Source organism: Lepisosteus platostomus, chromosome 8 (assembly GCF_059453375.1).
Source record: "Lepisosteus platostomus isolate fLepPlt1 chromosome 8, fLepPlt1.hap1, whole genome shotgun sequence".
Classification (NCBI taxonomy): domain Eukaryota; kingdom Metazoa; phylum Chordata; class Actinopteri; order Semionotiformes; family Lepisosteidae; genus Lepisosteus; species Lepisosteus platostomus.
This window is the reverse complement of record NC_142618.1, coordinates 62,933,894-62,952,747: the sequence shown is the minus strand read 5'-3', so window position 1 is coordinate 62,952,747 and position 18,854 is coordinate 62,933,894. Positions and strand designations below refer to the sequence as shown.

Below are 18,854 nucleotides of genomic sequence, written 5' to 3'. Positions count from 1 at the left end.
GTGCATGCTGGAAATTGTAGTTTGCCTCTCACGAGTGCCTCGCTGATACCGCGCAACTTGCCTTACGCGAAAACTCCAACTCCTACAATCCCACAGCTGCATAGCTTTACTCTGCAATGGCGAGGTTCTTGGTGGACTACCTACCGAAGACTTCTTAATTAAAGTTACTATCAGTCAAATACATGCGGATTTTTTTTATTTTGCAAAGTTTAGGTGTATTGTTTTTGACCTTGCGTTCGGTCAGCCCAAAGCCCATTTTTTGTTGTTGTCGCTTTTTATTAGCATACTTACATCTGTGACAGTTTTATTTCGAAGGGGCAACATGCTGTTTTCTTTGATACTGAAGTCCCAGCAGGTGAGGTCAGCCCGGTGCTGCGGCTTTCGATGCTACCGACAGTTGCACAAGGACGGCGGGAGCTTGCAGCGCGCCTCGCCCAGAGCTGCCGTGCGGTCCGTCTGTGCGGCCGGGCTCCGCAGCGCCCTGCACGTCCCCAAACTGGGCGTCCCGGCCGACCCCGGGCTCAGAAGGGGGAAGCATGAAAGTTCAGGGCAGTTACCCGCGCAGGGGCGCCGAGGCGACACTTCGACACTGTCCACAGCCCAGAAAGGTGAGGGACTGGCCCGGGAGCCGAGCTCGCGATTTGCCCTAGACGCTATCTGGGACAAGGTACTCACGGTGGAGCTGGGTGGCCTCCCGGTAATTCATTGGTGTGGGCAGGAAGGCAGTGATACCAGTTTCCCTCGCTGTCCAAAAGCAATGACAGTGTCAAGCCAGTGGATTTAACAGTGAAACACGAGCAAGAGGACAAAAATGGAAACTGCTTGTAACTGCGTTTAAAAGTTTACTCAAAGGGCTGTGCGAGTGTGGAACAAGCTACCTTGCCAATATCCTGGTGTACTTCAAGAAACAGCTGGGTAAAAGCTACCAAACTAGCTACTGTAGGTGGACTGAATGTCTCGCATCTCGTTTGTATCCTTTCTTAAAAGGTTTCTGGTAGGTCTTTATTCTTGGTGGACAAATGAACTGTGTTTGCAAGAATGCTCCTTTGGAAAGTGGGTTAGAGTGAAATTCTGAAACAAGTGTGTAGAAGTGTTGCTGGGCAGCAGAGTAGAGTGGTGGTTAGGTCAAGACGGGGAGGTTGAGAGTTCAAATCCCAGGGGCACTGCTGCTGTGTTCCCGAGCACGGGGCTGCACTCAGACTGCTGCAGTAAAATAAGTCTGTAAAATTGGGCACAAGTGCCACGTTGCTCTGTTTAAAGGGCTCACTCTAATAATAATAAAAGTGTTCCCAGACTGTTTAGACTGGCAAGTATTTTTAAAAAGAGAAACAGTAATGTGCTTTCTTTTCTCCTCCTTGCAGTCAAGAAAGCTGGGAAGGATTTCACGTATCTAATTGTGGTGCTTGTTGGGATTGGAGTAACAGGTACGTTCTCGTGACCAAGGTGACAGGAGCTTCCTGTTAATACACATTCATTACGGAAAACGGGTGTGTTTTTATTGTTTCATCAATTTAACATCAGTTATGTGCATCTAAGATTTATTATATTTTCACATATGGAAATCAGTTTCAAATTAGATTGCTATAATGTACCTGTACCATATGCAATCCACAGAAACACCAAGAGCGTGAAAACATAAGAAAGGTTACAGAAGTTATGCAAAACCCTGCACTTGCCAGTATTGTCTTCAGCCAGGCACTCACCCAGTCATGAGATCCACATTGGAGCCTGTGATGGCAATTCTATCCCAAAGGAGTGAGGGGGGGCAGTGTTTCATTGGCCTTTGTGTGGGTGAACTGTGTCTGTAAGCAGGAACAATGTTTGTGCAAGAACAACACTGGAGCACGTCCTCTTAAAACCGATTGAACTGCATATCCTAAAATTGTGTAAGATTTAAAAATATGTCAAAACACAGATCCGGGGCTGTTGTCCGCTGCATGGTGGATGAATGCAATTCGATAGACCAAAGAGATAAGAAGTCAGACAGCGAGGTGTGAACTGAGGTGAAACATTACTTTGTCTTTTATCAAAGTAAAGATTCGCAACCCAGTATTTGAACACAGACACTGGCGGGTCGCTTTTTAAAGATTTAATCAGATTTGCTTGTTTTACTTACATATTCAACAGTTTACTTCCAAAAATCCCAAATTAGTAGGAGTATGTGTTTTATGGTACCTGAATAAAAAAGAACAACCTTGCACTTCTTCAGTCCATTTTAAAACAGCCTGGAGATGATGGATGTTACGAGCCATTTTCTAGAACTGTATTTAGGTTTGATGTTATGATCTTTTCATCAGTCTTAATGTAGAAAAAAATCCAGCCAGTTTTTCATTAGTTTTCATTAATGTCTTCGGAGTATTAACTCAGTGCAATTTATCAGTGAACATTGCAAGTACAAATGCAGATGACAACCATGTAAACAAAGGAAGGCTTTCCTGAGGTATAACAAGCTATTATTAATTACCTAATTATCTGTCAGTTCACCTTTTAACTCTGCAGAATGTTAATGTGTTGCTGGCAGCTCAGTGTTTGAGGTTAATGCACTGAAAACTACATCATGGTCATTACGGATGGGAGCTGAAACATATCAACTGCTTTTATGCACAATCATGAGTTTGGGATCATGGATAAATTCATCCATTGTATTGCTTTAACATTCTGAACACATTTGCATGCATTGTTTTTACTAAATGAATGAGGGCTATTGAATTTCATTTTTGCAAATAATGAATTAAGATGCCATGTCTTCATTCTGTTCTTTTGGGGGAAAAAAAAGCTTTCTGAATCTGTATTAGGTGGAGGAGTTGGTAGCCATAATTTCTGCATGACTGTGTGTCTTTGGCTTAATTACAAATTGGTTGATTTTCTTTTTCTTCAGTATTTAATATGTATGCTTTTTCAATTATTCTACAGTCCTATGAGTTCAGTTTAAAAAATCATTTCTGTTCAATTTCTCATTCATCTATTGTTGTTTGTATTATGTAGTCACAATATAAAAACTGCAACCACTTTTATTTATAACCTACTATACATTTGAAGCCTCAGAGCACATTGGATTGTTTTGATTAGCCCTCATTGACTCTCTCCTTCCTTCAGGTGGATTATTCTATGTTGTCTTCAAGGAGTTGTTTTCATCTTCTAGTCCAAGCAAAATCTATGGAAAGGCTTTGGAGAAATGCAGAGCACATCCAGAGGTAAGGTTAAAGAGGGCTCTTTGCACAAAGGGAGAAAATCAGAACAGAATAATCTATGTGATTAAATACAATGTTACACACTGAAGTGGAGAACCCAATTCAATAATTTTGACCTGTGTGGAACAGTGCTTTGCTGTGTGTTTAGCACCTGTCCCACATATTTAGATTCAGAGCTAAAAATTGAATTGAAATAAGAACGTAAAAAAAGGATGTGTAAAGGAAGAAACCATCTGTCTTAACTAGCGTGTTCAGTTTAGAGCAGATTGAAGCCAATGTATTCATATTTGAAGGAAGTTTGAGGGAATTAGCTTTTCTCAGATTTAAATTTACTTCCCCATTTCAACTTGGTGTAATTTCAACTTGTTGTGCTCTCAGTCATGTTTATTACTAACCCCCAAGACTGTCAGTTGGGTCGAGGTTGTCTGTGCCATCAAAAGTTTTGAATACCTGAATCCGGTCCTCTCTTAGTCTTCAAGAATAAAGTGAAGGGTCATTCCTTTGAGTCCAGTAAAGTATCTGGTCACTCATGTCTGGAATCAAAACAGCCATATCTTTTATAGTTTAGCATGGTATCCACAACTGACATATTATTAGTGCATAGTCCACCGTTAATGGGGGTCCGGTGAGTATTTTGGGGAATACCTAAAGGCAATATTTTAAATTGTAAAGGAGTCTGAATGTGGCACATGTAATCTCAGAATTAAAAGTAAGTTAAGGTGTGAGGAAGCTGGGGTAATATAGGTTTCCGTAGAATATAAGCTGTGTTTTGCTGTGCTGTACCATGCTGCCCTGTGCTCTGATGTGCTCTGCCGTGCTGCCTTGTCACATATTCTTCTCTTTTTGAATTGTTGAGATCGTTGGAGTGTTTGGAGAGCCGATCAGAGGCTACGGGGAGACAACGCGCCGTGGCAGAAGGCAGCATGTGAGGTAAAACAAGCGTAACGCCAGGGTCGTCCGAAAGCCAGTCCAGCCCTTTCCCCTGGGCTAGTTACCCTGTTCTGATGTTTGTTTCAGTCACGTGGAGTACATGAAGGACGGGGTCAAGCACATGAGGTTAAAGTTTTACATCGATGGGGCTGAACCAAGACTGCAAGGAACTGCGCATGCAGAAGTTCTGGAGGTACAGTGGCACGTTTTCTCTTCCTTACTGAACTAGCAGAGTCAAGAACCATTTGAAGTCAAATAAACTGCCTTTTAAGTGATTTTTCATCTCTGCAGAATGTTACGCTCAACGTTCCTATGTTCCTTGTGGTAGCTGTGACCTGCAGCTCCCAAACTTTCAGACTTAATCTTTTTCAGTGTGCAGGGCCTGTTGCAGATCGCCGTCTTCACCACAGACACACTAACCAACCAGTTTCATTACCACCAGGATGCTTTGAGTTCTGAGCTTTAATTAAATTATTTTATTTGTTACATTTGTTTTTTGCAGAATCCCAAAACAGGAAAATATGAATTCCGCTACCTGTTTGTGGACGTAGATACATACCCACGAAGAACAATTGTTGTTGAAGATAACCGATAAAGGCATTGATTAGCAGGATAGAATATCTTATTACAACCAATAACAATTCTGGTTCAGTGTGGAAGCTTTTCTGTCAGCAGACGCGATGATTTGAGAAGAGAATAAAGATGGGATTTGTTTATCTGGATTCTCTTAAGGCTTTTTCTGCAGAGGTATTAATTTCTAGGGGAATAATAATGGATTGCAAGATGGATTGTAAGAATAGCTGCATTACAATGGTAATTATGGTAAAAAAATGTATACATCTTCTTCCAAAAGGAATTGTTTGCAGGAGAACATCCGCAGATAGTGGGGATTTAAAAATGAGTCAAATTAATTATTGTGACAGAAAGAAATATAAATTTGAATTATTGTTAAATTGCTCTTCGAAAAGCCAGATGCCTGCATCATTTTGATTAGGTTTTGAGTCATTTTGAGTTTTTGCTACTGCACCTTCTAAACCTTTTCACCCCAAAAAATAAATGCACAAATCCTTTTTCCAATGAATTAGCAGAAAATGTTTCACACACAAAGTATTGTAAAAATATAAAGTAGAAAAGGAAGCAGTGATATTCAGAATGAGATTGCAGCTTGTTATATATAAAATAATAAAAGCAAGATTCGTGCTCAGCTTGCTGCACTCCAGAGCTTCCTCAGGTGGTTAGAGTTCCGCTCGGTTCGAGCTGTCCTCAGCAGCCTTAGCTTTTCCAGGCTGTTTATTTTCATCAGGCTTCATGGCTGGAAACAGCAGAACCTCCTGAAAAAAGAAATCCAGAACAGCTGCTCTGACTGGGTCTTTACTGGCAGAGAAGAATCAGCCTCCTGTGTGATGCTGCTGTATGTGTGTATTAATCTTGAGCATTGAACAGAAGTTTTACATCAACTTAAACTTATTCTAAGGACATGTGATTCTTTCTTTTATGTAATAAACATTAGCTTTGCTGTCTATAAAACAATTATAAAACTTTTTTTTTTCATTTATATGAATTATGTATTGTAGGGTCAGCTGTTTTCTGTTGTTTGTAATTAACTTTTATGCAGGAAATGTTTGGATCCATTTCATTGCATTCTGTTCTGTTTGTGGCTCATTTTTAAGTTTTAAATTATTTTGTGCAGCATTTTAACATAATATAAAAGTTTATACCATTAATGAAGTGTTTATCCTTCCTCTTAGTATAAATAGGTAGTGCTGTCAGTCTTCACATGTCACATAAACCTTAAGGGCCAAATTTACTAAGACCAGGATCAATGCAAACAAACTGCAATTTACACCTGTGTTGCAACAACTCACAGTTAACATGGCTAGAGAGACTGTTAACAAGAAGAGCTGAAATGTACTAAGATGCACATATCCTGTGACACTTTAGCAAAGGAGTGATCTCAGAAATAGGCTTCAGAATACATGGCAGTGGTTAACATTGTAACATTATAATAAGAGCCTGAGACAGCAATGCCTAAGGTGAGTAATAGTTTAATCACTGAAGGGATGTCATGAATCCTGTGAGCAAGACGTTTCGGGTCATATTGGATACATCCAGTGGCTCCTGTTTTTCCCTCCTGTTTATGTAGTGGAAGAGGGTAGAGAGGACATGGAGTATGCTTTTTTTGTATTTCCCCAAATTTATTAGTAACCATTTTACAACTCGTGAAACAGGACCTATTCCTTAGTTTTGGTGTGCTCCTCAGACTGCTGGAGAGGAATTTGATGCTCTTCTGTAGAATGGCCAATGAGCCAAACAGCCCCGTGCCATTTGTGTGGGCAAAAGCAAATGCCCCCTCTCTGTGGAAAACAGAAATGGTTTGGCTTATAAAGCACTCCAGTTCTTATCACATACCTTGATGTTGTTGGAGTCCGTCAGCAACATGGTTAGACGGTCGATCCCTATTCCCCACCCTGCTGTTGGTGGGAGGCCGAATTCCAAAGCTGTACAGAAGTCTTCATCAACGCTCATCGCTTCAGCGTCACCGGCGTGTTTTGCCTGTCGATGTGGCGTATACATGTTCTGTACAGTCTTGTGTGGTCAGTATTGCAACATGGCTGGAGCTTTTTTGCTGAGAATTTATATTCACAGGGATAAAGGACTGGCTATAGTGTGTGAATGACAGTCAAGTAATCACATACATACTGCAGTAAACTTCCCACTTGTTAACATATTGGGTTTCAGGTGGAATAGAGACCGCTTAGTAGACAGTTGGTACCTTGGCTTGTTCTTCAAAGAGCTGCCGCTGTACGTGGGGGTCGTTGAGCTCTGTGTAGGCATTACACAGCTCGTGCTTCATGACGAACAGCTCAAACCGCTCAGACAGGCCTGCCTCAGAACGGTGCCTGAAGGAAAAGCATGCTGAAGTTACAAACATGCAAGAGGACTGATATCGGGGAGAACAGATCCCATAGAGAAATTATTGCACTGTGACTAAGTTAAAGTATACGAATAAACGTAGTACAAACTATATCGTTCAGGATCTAAAGACAATTGGATTTCTGCTATCATGGTTATGCTCTGACATGTAGGCCTACCATTTTGCCAGAGGGCTCATGGTCTGTGGATGATCACAGATGAAGGTGGGATTGATGCAGGAGACCTCTAAGAACTCTCCAACCAGCTGCAACAACACAAGGTTTGAGCTGACAATTTAAAGTTATAAAAAGTTATAATGGATATTTGCTGTATTAATGTATATAGCAAGAACCTGAAACAGAATTTTTCTGTGATTTACTGAACCACAGCTGCCGCTGAGGTATGTTAATGTTTTTCAGCTTTAAATATTTTCTGGAATGACCAGAATCACATACTTCATTGGCCATATCATAAAAGTTAAAGTCATTAATGCTTTTTACACATGTATAAAACTAATATAACAAGTGGTGTGCAAAAATTGTATCTGAATCATTCAGCTTCTTTTTGGTTTCATCAGAGATGCGACTTAATTTAGAAAGTGATATGTTACCGAGAGAAATTAATGCTGAAGGCTGGCAGCCCTATAAACCTTTTAGAAAGTTAACAATGCAGGACCAACGCTAAAAAAACAAAATTGAAGGACCTTATCTAAAAGTCTTGCTGAGGTCCTGGGAGCACTGCATTCCAGTCCTTTTTCTTGACAAAGTCTCTCTAGAAACTGGCGGGACTCTGTGATGGAAAATATGTAGATATTAGTTATTTTCACCGTTGTTCTGAAAGAAGATCAGCATCAGACTGCAGCAAGTTTATGGCTTCAAAGCTGTTGTAGACCTTTATTGTGGTTTGTTCTTCTTTCCTGGAAGATAGTTTTTTCCCTATGAAATCAGGGGTTTGGAAGTTTTGGTATTTTTTCTACTACGATATTATACTAAAGGTCTGTTATACCAAGGGATGATTACATTGAGTTTCTTATATGTAAGTAAACAGTATAACATATTCTGCTGAAATTGTTTTATTCTGCGTGCGAGTTGGCAGCTCCAGGGAAAAATAAACCCTTAAGACCTCCCACAGAAGGGCATTCATGAGCCTGAAATCGTAAAGATGCCCTGGTCTTTGAGCAGGAATCGGGGCAGCAGTGATCTACGCTGACGAATTCAGTCTGACCTTCGCTGTCCAAAGCGTCTGCCGCAGGGAGACTGACTCCCAGCGCCTTCCGCAGTTCCTCCATCATCCTGATCCTGCGGAAGGGCGGAGTGAAGTCGATCTCTAGCACCTCGCCTTCAGGGCCTGCAGGATGGTATGTTATCTTGTAGCCGCCTGTGAGCTGCAGAACCATGCCTGTGGGGGCAGGAAACGTTCCAGAACAGACCAAGAACAGATTATTCTGACTTTTAAAAGGGCTGCGTTCTCCTTACATTGATGTGGAAAACTTTTGGTGTTTCACACTAAGCGTAAGTGGTCAAACTAGAGTACCAATCAGCCTGGATGGGCTGGATGGCCTCTTCTCGTTTACAGCCTTTTTCATGTTCTTGTGATATATTAGTCCAAGCTATTAAAAAAAAAAGTCTACATAATTTAATTTAATCCAAAGCTATTGGGCTAGATAGTATTTAACAGGTTGATTTGTCTACATCTACAGTATGTAAATCCTCTCTCCTGATGCAGTAATAATTTTCTGGTACAAGAGGGCATGTTTGCAAATGGCAAATCATAGTCCAAACATAAAATGTCATAAAGGTATCAGAACAAAGGAGGGATGTTAACCTGACTGATGTGAGCTGTTCCACTGGTCATGAATTCATTTACTGCGTGTCAAGCCAGGGAAACAGCACAAAACCAAAACTACCTGAGATTCTTGTTAGGAACATGTGTTTGAAAGATAAAATTGTTGTTGGTCAACATATTTTGTCAGCCAGAAAAGCTGTTCATGTTCAGGTTGAGAAGTACTATTTGAACTCGGAAAGTTATGTAAGTTTCCATATCAGTTTAATAAAACATGTAAGCAGAGGGTTTCATGTCCATTTTATAAGTATAAGGGCAGTTATTTTTGCCATAGCTAGAAATGTCTTATACAGTACAGTAATGCCATGAGCTGCACATTTCACCAATCTGAAACCATTTCAGTTTGCTTTTACAGTGGGAGAAAACTGATTTGTACAATCACATGTACTGTAGTAATTCATTTTTATATTGGTCTTCTTTCCGTTCATTCTCTGTCATGTTTTAAAATTTACCAAAGCTTAACTCCCTTTACAGTGATCCAGTGTCACTGTCAGTTTGCATAAATAACCTTCACTGAATTATAGTTTGTCAGATTATAGATTTTGGACTCTAAAGCTTCGCTCCCTTAACATCACGCCGAGACAGGCTCTTCTCACAGTACCTGCCAGCAGCTCTTCAGTGATTTCCATCAGGTCGTTGTAGTCAGCATAGGCCATGTAAAATTCACATGTGGTGAACTCTGGATTGTGGGTCAGGTCAATGCCTTCGTTTCTAAACTGGCGCCCGACTTCGTACACTCTATCCAGGCCTCCCACAACGAGCATCTGGAGGGGAAAGATGTCAGGTGTGACTGAGTGGGATGAGCAGAGGGACATGCCCAGCTGTGAGAGATGTGGCTGGGGCTGGGTAGTACCTTCAGGTAGAGCTCAGGAGCAATCCTCATGTACAGGTCCATGTTCAGCTCGTTGTGATGGGTGATGAACGGCCTGGCCGCAGCTCCCCCAGCAATCATGTTCATCATGGGGGTCTCCACCTAGGAAGCCAAGAACAGCCTGAAGCCTCAAGCACAAGTTGCCTCCTCCTTCACTAAGGAAGCTGCAACCAAACTCCTGGTTTATCCAAAATGCTCAAGTGCCCTTCCTGTAACTGGAGATAAACCATGCAATAATTTAACAACTGACTTAATCGTTTCAGAGTAATTTTTAAACATGACTGTGCAAAAAACAAAAGGGAACATTTGAGGAAAAGTGTAGTGTTGTTAAAGTTCATCCTTAACTCTTCGCAGTTTATCAAACAGTTTACTAGATTCAAACTGATTAAATTCGTACACAAGAGTAATCCCACTTTATCTCCCTTATATATGAATATATTGTTTAGTGAAAGCTCTTCATCTTCAGCATGACAATGAAAAACATCATAACAAATTACCATCCAAAGAAATATAAGTAGCGAGGTTCATTCCTGTTCTTGATGTTACACATCAGAGATAAATGCACTGTAATTAGTTATACTAAATAGCTGTAGTTTCTTAACAAAGAATGTCATCAGTGAGCTAGAACACTGTACTTTTACCGTGGTATAGACAAGCTATGATTTTACTTTTTGAAACCTTTTTCTTAATAAGGTGTCAGATATTGTGTATAATTGCTATTTCATGACGAATAACTACACTGAAGATCAGAAGAATGCTTTGTGAATATTTATTGAGTATTTTAAATATAAAACATTTTAACTTAACCCTCCAGAAGATGAGGTGGTACAGACCCCATTCAGAGTTAGTAATTAACAAAGGGGTATCTGCAAGACTGCAGATGGGGTGGAGGAGAGTTGTATGAGTCAAATGTAAAAAAGAGGAGTTTGTGTGTGGTTTTATCTTAACTGTTTTTAACTAACGATTATGATTTTGAATTGCTGGTTAAAATTGACTTGTTTGTAATTATCCTTCCAGAAATTCAGTTAAGAACTTTCACTTAAGAAAATATGTAATGCATACTGTATATACATACCCTATGTAAAGTTGTTTTTGAAAGATGTAAATCGTACCTCCAGAAATCCTTTATTATCCAGAAAGCTCCGTAGGTATTGAATTATTTTAGCTCTTGTAATGAACTTTTGCCTCACTGAATCATTTAGGATCAAATCAAGGTAACGCTGGCGATACCTTTTCTCCTATAAAAAAAACAACAATTAAATAAAAAAGGGTGTCATGCAGGTTGGTTTTTGCATCTCATCAAAGAGGTTATGCTGAGCTAGGCCCTGAATTTCAAAGAAAGTTTAAAAAAAGACGACCCCAACACTTTGTTTCCAAAAGCAAAATGACAAAATACAGTAGTTACAAAAGGAATCATCCGTAAAGAAACAGGGATCTGTGCTCATCGGGAAAGGACAGACTATGTTCTTAATGTCTCCTAGAAAACTGCTGCTGCAAAGTTACATTACATCAGTAACTGGTTCAGCAGCCCTCAGCCCCCGGAGGTCCAATAGAATCAGCACGTTCTGCATGCCAGATACTAATTCATTCCAGACGGGCATGATGAACATGTCTGTCGCCCCTCCCTGTGTGGGTGTGGTCTGCCTGCGCACCTGGTCCCTCAGGCCGAAGTGCAGGTGGGGCAGCATGTGCAGGCAGGGGGACAGCAGATGGAGCCGCACGGGGATGATGCTCAGTTCGCCCTTCTTGGTCTTGGCGGGGCTTCCTTCCACTCCGACAACGTCCCCGCGGTGCAATTCCCTGCTCATCTCCACAAACTGCTCCTCGGACGCGTAAAATCTGAAATGAGACAACGCTTTTCTTCCTTCTATGGCCACAATGACATTTTCTGCGAAGCAAAGTGCAGGGCTCTAGTCACTAGAAAGACAGATCAAGCCCTTTACGGCTCATACCCTTGCAAAGGCCCCCCAAGCACGAATATACTGAGAGGCGTTAAATGCCATTGGTGCAATACTCACTCTCTGCATTTTAATGTCTCTGCAAATGTTAAGGGAACTGGCAGAAAACCCACTGGTCTTGTTTTTTCTTACTTTACTTATTCTTCCTAATATTAAATTTAATGCCATTTAACACATTGAATATATACAGAAGTATGTTACTGTTATTGGTACGATGCTACTTTCTGTATGTGTTTCTGTAGACAGGGAGGTCATATACAGTAATTGTACATACTTGGCGTTTGCCATGATCTGTAACTTAACACCTTCTCCTCTGATGTCATAAAACAGAAGCTTGCTACTGGCTTCTCTCTTGGCGTGAATTCGACCTGGGCAACATAAGAACAGGTTTTAGAGTGCAGCAATATTCTAAAATATGTTTTTTTTAAATCTCATACAAAAATATTTTATTGTGTGTTAGATAATATCAGAATCAAATATCAGGATCTCTTCATTTCTTAACAAATGTGATGCGGATTACACTGGGAAAGCAAGCCGAGTAGCTGTGGATAAGGCTGGAGCACAGGCTCCTGCTTTACCTGCTATGGATGTGACCACATCCGTCAGATGCTCTTCTGCTTTGAGGTTTGCGTACTTCTCGATAAACTCCATGAGAGACATCTTCACGTGGAATTTGTGAGGGTAAACCACTTCGCCATTTTGTTTCTTCGAAACAATCGCTTCACTCCTCATTTTATTGTATTTCTAAAACGAACAGTTTTTTAAAAAAGCACAAATCTTCAATACAAAAAATAATAATTCCTTACACTTACATAGCGCTTTTCTGGACACTCCACTCAAAGTGCTTTACAGGTAATGGGGATCCCCTCCACCACCACCAATGTGCAGCCCCACCTGGATAATGCACCAGTCTGCACCCCACACACCAGCTCTGAGTGGGGAGGAGAGCAGAGGGATGAAGCCAGTTCAGAGATGGGATTATTAGGAGGCCATGATTGGTAAAGGCCAGGGGGAAACCCCTACTCTTTTTTAGAAACACCCTGGGATTTTCAATGACCAGAGAGAGTCAGGACCTAGGTTTTACGTCTAATCTGAAGAACTGTGCCTTTTTACAGTGTAGTATCTCCATCACTATTAGGACCCACACAGACTCCAGGGTAAGTGCCCCATGCTGGCCCCACCTCTTCCAGCACCTAACACCTCTTCCAGCAGCAACCTTAGTTTTTCCCAGGAGTCTCCTTCCAGGTACTGATTAGGCTCATACCTGCTGAGCTTCACTAAATTGCCAGTTGTGTGTTGCAGGGTGATGTGGCTGCTGGCAAAAATATGTTTTATGTATATCCTGTTAAAGGACATTTAAATTTTTATAAGAAACAATACTGTAATATCATAAGAAATGAGGCGTTCCAGATATACTTTAAAGGGAGTACACAAAAGCACTTCACTCGTGAATAGTGTTGATGTCACACAGAGTGCAGCAGCATCATACTGATGCCTTGTACAGAGGCCTTTCATACAAGATGGCCCAGCCAGGAACCTGAAGTTACACCTCTTCTCTCTACTTGGTTGTCACAAGAAAACTGACTGTTTTAAGTTTGTGGTGGTTTGCAAGTCAGGTTACGATAAAAATCAGAGGTTGATTTTAAGATCCAGTGCTGCTGTGAACGGGCAGGAAGTGAACAAAAGTGCCAGCTCCACTGTGTTTCAGGACTCTCATGCTCCTGGACAGGCTGCTCCTGATCCAGAAGGGGTTTAATTAGTGGCCAGAACACCAACCTTCAGGTTCACCGAGACTGCTGAATGGATATATTGCAGACGCACAGGTCACTTGCTCCTGAGGGGAGTGCACTGCCTTCAGGAAGGTCACTTGTGGGTGAGCGGTTTGTGTTGGAACATTGGAACGACAGCAGTGTTAAATGTAATGAAACAGTCAGGCTTCAGAAAACGTGTGTAAGAAAGACGAAGCACAAGTGGTGGAAGAAAGGCCTCGATAGCCCTTTGACCTTTGCTCTGCTGGTGTCTGCTTCTTGTGTAGAGTAAGGGTGGAAAAACTGCAGTAAGATTCCACCACACTCTCTGATATTTAAAAGGCTGCTCTGTTGCTCTCGGGAATGAAAGTGAAACCTTCGATGTTTTGCCAAAAATTGTTTTGAAAATGTTCTAAAAATACCCACCTGTTAAATTAGTACAACAGGGTAATTGTTAAATAGTAAGGATTTTTTGTGTGTATTTAGGCTTTCTTTTTATTTGTGAAATCCTACATATTAGATATAAGACACAAGGAACAGAGTCATGCATGTAGAAAACTGAGAGAATAAACTGATAACCACAGAGTATTCCTGGGTGGAGCAGCCTTATCTGACATTTTGGGCTAAATAAAGATAAATAGTTCCAGTATCTACAAAACAGCTTCTCAAAAACTCTCCAGTTAAAATTGAACTATAGCCATTTAGCAGGAACCTTATGTAATTTTTAAATCTCTGAGGGATTTCACAAGCACCACAAAGAAATAAGAAGGATAACTGCTGTTTATATGCAGACAGACAGAAGAAAGATCTTCTGAACAGCTAATAATTTCAACAGGAGAGTCCAAATACAGTTTTCATTCATCATGGATTCACTTTCCTGTTATTGTGTGAAAATACACTTTTACAGTACTAATTTTTCACTGTCGAAGAATCACAAAGGTAGTATGAAGCTAATCATTTCTGTTGTCCTTAGATGATTATGAATGTCATTTACTTACATGGGTCTCCACTTCCAAAGACTCAGTGATATTTCCAGTCTGTTTTCCACTACAAATAAGAGATAAGTGTTACTGTCACTTTGAGAAAAGGATTGCCAGACAGTTTTAGACCTGATGGGGTATCTGCAGAATGACATACTTGTTTTTATATTATAGAAATATATACTATTATATTTATATTATTGTATTTATATATTATAGATGAATGTTATTAAATAGCACTGTATATTGTATATTGTAACCTAGTTCAGTGTGCCTGTATACAGTACGTGTAATGGAGCTGTGTGTTCAAGCTTTGATTTACTATACATAACTTACATATAATACTCCATTTATATGGATTATAAAACAATTTACATGTACATAATTCGCAGATATGCCATATCAAGTACAAGTAAAATAAAACAAATAGGGACATGAAGTCTTAAAGATAAAAAATGGGTTAAACTACAAGGTCTTCATCTCCTTTTTATTATTTTAAAATATATTGTCATGGAATATATATCTTAATTTCTACAAGCAATACAACTTATTTAAAAGTGTTTACCTTGAAGTGGCATCTGTCTTGCTTCCATTGTTAGCCATAGTTCCCACACTCCTGGGGTACCTGAGAGATGTCTGTTCTGTGCCCTTGCCCAGCTCTAATGACAGTATTTACAAAGCTCAGATAAATACAGTAGCTACTGAAAGTGAAAGTATAAAGTGTGCACTCAGAATGAAAGCTATATGAGGTCACAAGGAGTGCCATCAGGTCTGGAGGGATTATTTTTGTGCTCTTGTTAGCTGCTGGCAATATTTTGAGAAGTTGGTCTTGTTTCGGGAAGATCGTTGTAGATTATTGTGGTATTGTATGCTGGTGCAGTAATGCTCACCTGTCCCACTGCAGGGCAAAACAATATTAAAAGCCTCCCATCTTCTTCAATTTCTAGCTTAAAAGGCAAATAGATATTACACAAAATTACAAAACACACAAACTGGCATTTACAAACTACTTTTTACGACTGGAGCATTTACTAAACTAGAGATAGACTAGATAGTTTAGTCTGCTGGACTAGACTAGAGCTTGCATCAAGATCCCAACACCTTAAAGACAAATTTCCACACTTTTGGATGGACAATAAAGTTATATAAATAAAGCTGTAACTCACTCTCTCCTGTCTCACATCTTGCAGGATTCTGAATACTTGCTTGATGTTTCCTTCTTGTCCCTTAAATCAACAACTATAGAGTTTAATTTTCTTTACTGCGTCTATGTATGTTTGACATTGCTGTAAGGCCTGGATTTAACCTGGTCATTCTTGTTTGATTGGATTTCAGTGCAGTAATGTCCATTTGTAGCACAGCAACCAGTGCTGAAACAGGAGCATTTTCATTTCCAGCTTGAACTTAAAATGCGAATGTTTAATACAGCAGACATTATTAACAGTTCAATATAACACTTTCTTTGGATATGCTATGACTTTGTTCAGTCTTGGAACCCTTTGAGAAATAATTTAAAGCTTTTCTATTTTTTTTACTTTTACTTTTGCTGACTTGAAATACAGAACACAGATCTTTTTCGTGCGTGTAACAGATTTTCATTATCCTTTGGTTTTGTTTCTCTTTTCTGGCAACACAGAAGGGTGAGGTTTTTACATAGCAACCCGAGCAACTTATGATAAACACAGAAGCAACAGAACAGGATGCTGGATGTTTACACTGGAGCAGTATTTACAATCTGTCTCTTAAGGCCATTGTTCTGACTGAAACTGAAGGAAATCCTGGTATTTTAGAGCACGTCTATAGGTCCTTTCTCAACCCAGAGAGGAACACATTCATGGACATACTGTACAACCAGCTAGTCTGAGGTGAAATGTATTTTATACAACAATGACAGCTCTAAATATTCCAGCATTATTTTTCAGTTACAAAAATGTAAATACAATGAAAAACAATGAGAAAGGAATTTGAAAGGTGGTTACAATAAGTCTTTTTGTGGCCTAAAATACGTATAGTATGTTAGGGAGTCTTATGTTAAAGAAAGGATGTCACTGAGTTTCTTTTTTGTTGTTTTTTGTACTATTACTTGTGGTTTTTGCACAAGTAAAATAAATAAAAGCATTCCATTAGAAAGCAGCATGTGGTTTAATAGTTTTTCTTACAATACCTGAAACATTTATTTGAACAAGCAGTTTAGGAGTATTTTGAATTTCACTATTGTTGATGTATTCTAGAAAGAGAAATGGACTCAGCATAGGTTCTGGTAGCATTCTTGTATTTACATGAGTCCTGTTTTACGTATGTGTCCTTATCAATACTGTTTTTTTAAAACCATTTCTCTTCCCCTGCATGTACTTTATCTTGGATTTCTATGGCTTTTGTTATTCATTTTTGCCACCCTTACACTGTTATTTTCTCTCTCTCAGTCTCTCTTATGGTTTTTAACTGAACTCAGTTTCTCTCGTCTAGTTGCAGCGAGTGTTAGGTCAGATCACATCACCATCTGTGCTGTGGTTTCCATGGCATAGGAAGTGTAAGAATCTGCACTCAAACTGCATTGATGATCAGCTTGGCTCTGGCGCTCTGGGGCTCAGAGAGAAACCAGGTCTTTCATAACCCTGCTGTCTTTCACTTCTTCTCTTGAATCTGTAAGATACTGGTCATTTCATAGGATGTTTTATCGCTTTATTCTGTTGTGTATTCGCCATAGGTGGGTAAAATGTGTTGATTGTTATCCCTGTGCTGTGTGTTTTCATTGTGACTAAGCAAAAAGTCCCCCCGTCTGGACTACCAAACCTGTAGCTGAGTTCTTCACCGCAAGAGCTACAGTAGCAGCAGGCTTCAAGGTCACAAACACAATATCATAGTCTGGATGTTGTGTTTGTCTTGAGAGTTTGTTTTTTTTTTATTCCCGAGATGAGCTCAATACCCTACAGTGCAGAACTAAATCAGCTTGAATAATACTCCAGCAGACTTTCAAACAGCATGAATCAGCAGAACCACCAGGGAAGCTGTGACTCATCCTGTCTCTGGGACCTGCCACATCCTGTATTCTTAAATCAACCACCTTATATACAGTTCTTCTGTATCTCTTCTGTAGACATCTAATTAATTAAATAATTATTTAAAAAAAACATAGAATTTAACTAAAGTCATAGAATGCCTTTGCAGACTGTCGTAAATTCCTTATTTCATTACTTGTTTCTGTGCTTTCAGTTGTTTCTCTTTATTATATCTGCACAGTAATTAACATTAAAATTGCAATGCCTTGAACAGAGATTCAGGAAAACCTGTTTACAATGCCACTACAGAAATAAAAGCACAGATAAAAGCACATAAAACCACAGATTTGAAAACATTTCTTTAAGCAATCTGAGCACATCATGTGCCTGATCCCAGAGGTTTTCACCTGTCCCTGCGGTCTCTGTGCAGTTCGCTCGTCTGGAGTGATTTCAAGAGTTCTCCCTCCAGCAGAGTATCCAGCATCAGCACCATTTCCACAGTGATGCCTTTTTCTGGAGCATTCTGGGTTCTACTGTGTCTGGCACATGAAAATTACTCTGCAACTTTGCTGCAGTTTCTGAAGGGAGTCCAGTAGTCATACACCAAGCTGGGTACGTAACCTGTGCCAGATCAAGACAATTCCTCTGAGAAGGGTTATGAGCAAACATGTGAAATTCAGTTGATACCTGCCAGTAGTAATGGATACTGTACATTACTCTTATGCAAAAGGTAGTTTATTGAGAAAAAACATTACATGGTACTTCTTCCTCTGGCAAAAGGATCGCATTCAACAGCACACGCACATGCAAATCGCTGTCTGTAAAATGGGTAGACATTAAAACGGCCATCGACAAAGCCCAGATTAAAATATAAGAACAATTACTCGAGGAGGCCGCTCGGCCCACCAGCCTGTTCAGTAGTTACTAGTAATTGATCAGTGGATTTTATCCAGCAATGTCTTGAGAGAAGCCAGGGTATCAGCTTCGGCCACATGACTGGATGGGTTGTTCTACAACCCCACACCCCTTATAACTCCAGATTTAATGCTGTACATAACATCTGCCCAAAATTGAGAAGTTATTGGGAAAATAACATCTTCCCAGATTATGTGCCCACCTGCTGCCTAGCCTTGCTCTGTTGTTAAGGATGTGACCATACTAAGCCTGCAGACTTCAGGACGTCTTGGGACTGCTGATGGACAATCACTGACAATGTCTGGTGTCCTAACACGGTCTATGTAGCCCAGATATTGATGGGTGGACATTAAGACACACAACTAACTGATGCGACAGCTCAGCATTCCCTCTGACATGTGCCTGGCTCCAATATACAGACGTCTGAATGTGATTTGAGCTCCCTGTGTCCAATCCAAATGGGATTGTACATTCAGGAGAGCATCATTTGAATTTGAGCGTAACAGT

At 40.1% G+C, this 18,854-nt stretch overlaps 2 protein-coding genes across 3 annotated transcripts; one reads left to right on the top strand and one right to left on the bottom strand.

Annotated features, from left to right (window-relative positions):
* The first annotated feature begins 82 nt into the window (after nt 1-82).
* timm21 (translocase of inner mitochondrial membrane 21) lies at nt 83-4,837 on the top strand. Its single transcript, XM_088644256.1, has 6 exons — nt 83-608; nt 1,362-1,424; nt 3,097-3,194; nt 4,048-4,121; nt 4,209-4,314; nt 4,624-4,837. The coding sequence occupies exons 1-6, from the start codon at nt 323-325 to the stop codon at nt 4,714-4,716; spliced, it is 720 nt and encodes a 239-aa protein (XP_088500382.1). The 5' UTR covers nt 83-322; the 3' UTR covers nt 4,717-4,837.
* LOC148657690 (lysine--tRNA ligase-like) lies at nt 4,575-16,230 on the bottom strand. Of its 2 annotated transcripts, XM_088644254.1 has the most exons (16): nt 15,600-16,230; nt 15,324-15,380; nt 14,999-15,092; nt 14,452-14,500; nt 12,284-12,449; nt 11,980-12,073; nt 11,400-11,586; nt 10,860-10,985; nt 9,730-9,849; nt 9,478-9,640; nt 8,259-8,432; nt 7,738-7,823; nt 7,214-7,299; nt 6,895-7,021; nt 6,531-6,674; nt 4,575-5,452 (listed from the first exon to the last, which is right to left on the bottom strand). In XM_088644254.1, the coding sequence occupies exons 3-16, from the start codon at nt 15,034-15,036 to the stop codon at nt 5,357-5,359; spliced, it is 1,656 nt and encodes a 551-aa protein (XP_088500380.1). In that variant the 5' UTR covers nt 15,037-15,092; nt 15,324-15,380; nt 15,600-16,230; the 3' UTR covers nt 4,575-5,356. The 2 variants fall into 2 exon arrangements, with proteins under 2 accessions (XP_088500380.1, XP_088500381.1); XM_088644255.1 differs by lacking the exon at nt 15,324-15,380.
* Between the last annotated feature and the right edge of the window lie 2,624 nt (nt 16,231-18,854).

Coding starts and splice junctions, on each gene's coding strand:
- timm21 (XM_088644256.1), top strand. CDS start 323: ATGCTGTTTTCTTTGATACTGAAGTCCCAGCAGGTGAGGTCAGCCCGG. Junction 609..1,361: donor ACTGTCCACAGCCCAGAAAG/GTGAGGGACTGG, acceptor TCCTCCTTGCAG/TCAAGAAAGCTGGGAAGGAT. Junction 4,122..4,208: donor GGCAGAAGGCAGCATGTGAG/GTAAAACAAGCG, acceptor TGTTTGTTTCAG/TCACGTGGAGTACATGAAGG.
- LOC148657690 (XM_088644254.1), bottom strand. CDS start 15,036: ATGGCTAACAATGGAAGCAAGACAGATGCCACTTCAAG. Junction 8,433..9,477: donor CACTGAAGAGCTGCTGGCAG/GTACTGTGAGAA, acceptor CTGCCCCCACAG/GCATGGTTCTGCAGCTCACA. Junction 6,675..6,894: donor TCTTTGAAGAACAAGCCAAG/GTACCAACTGTC, acceptor CCACATCGACAG/GCAAAACACGCCGGTGACGC.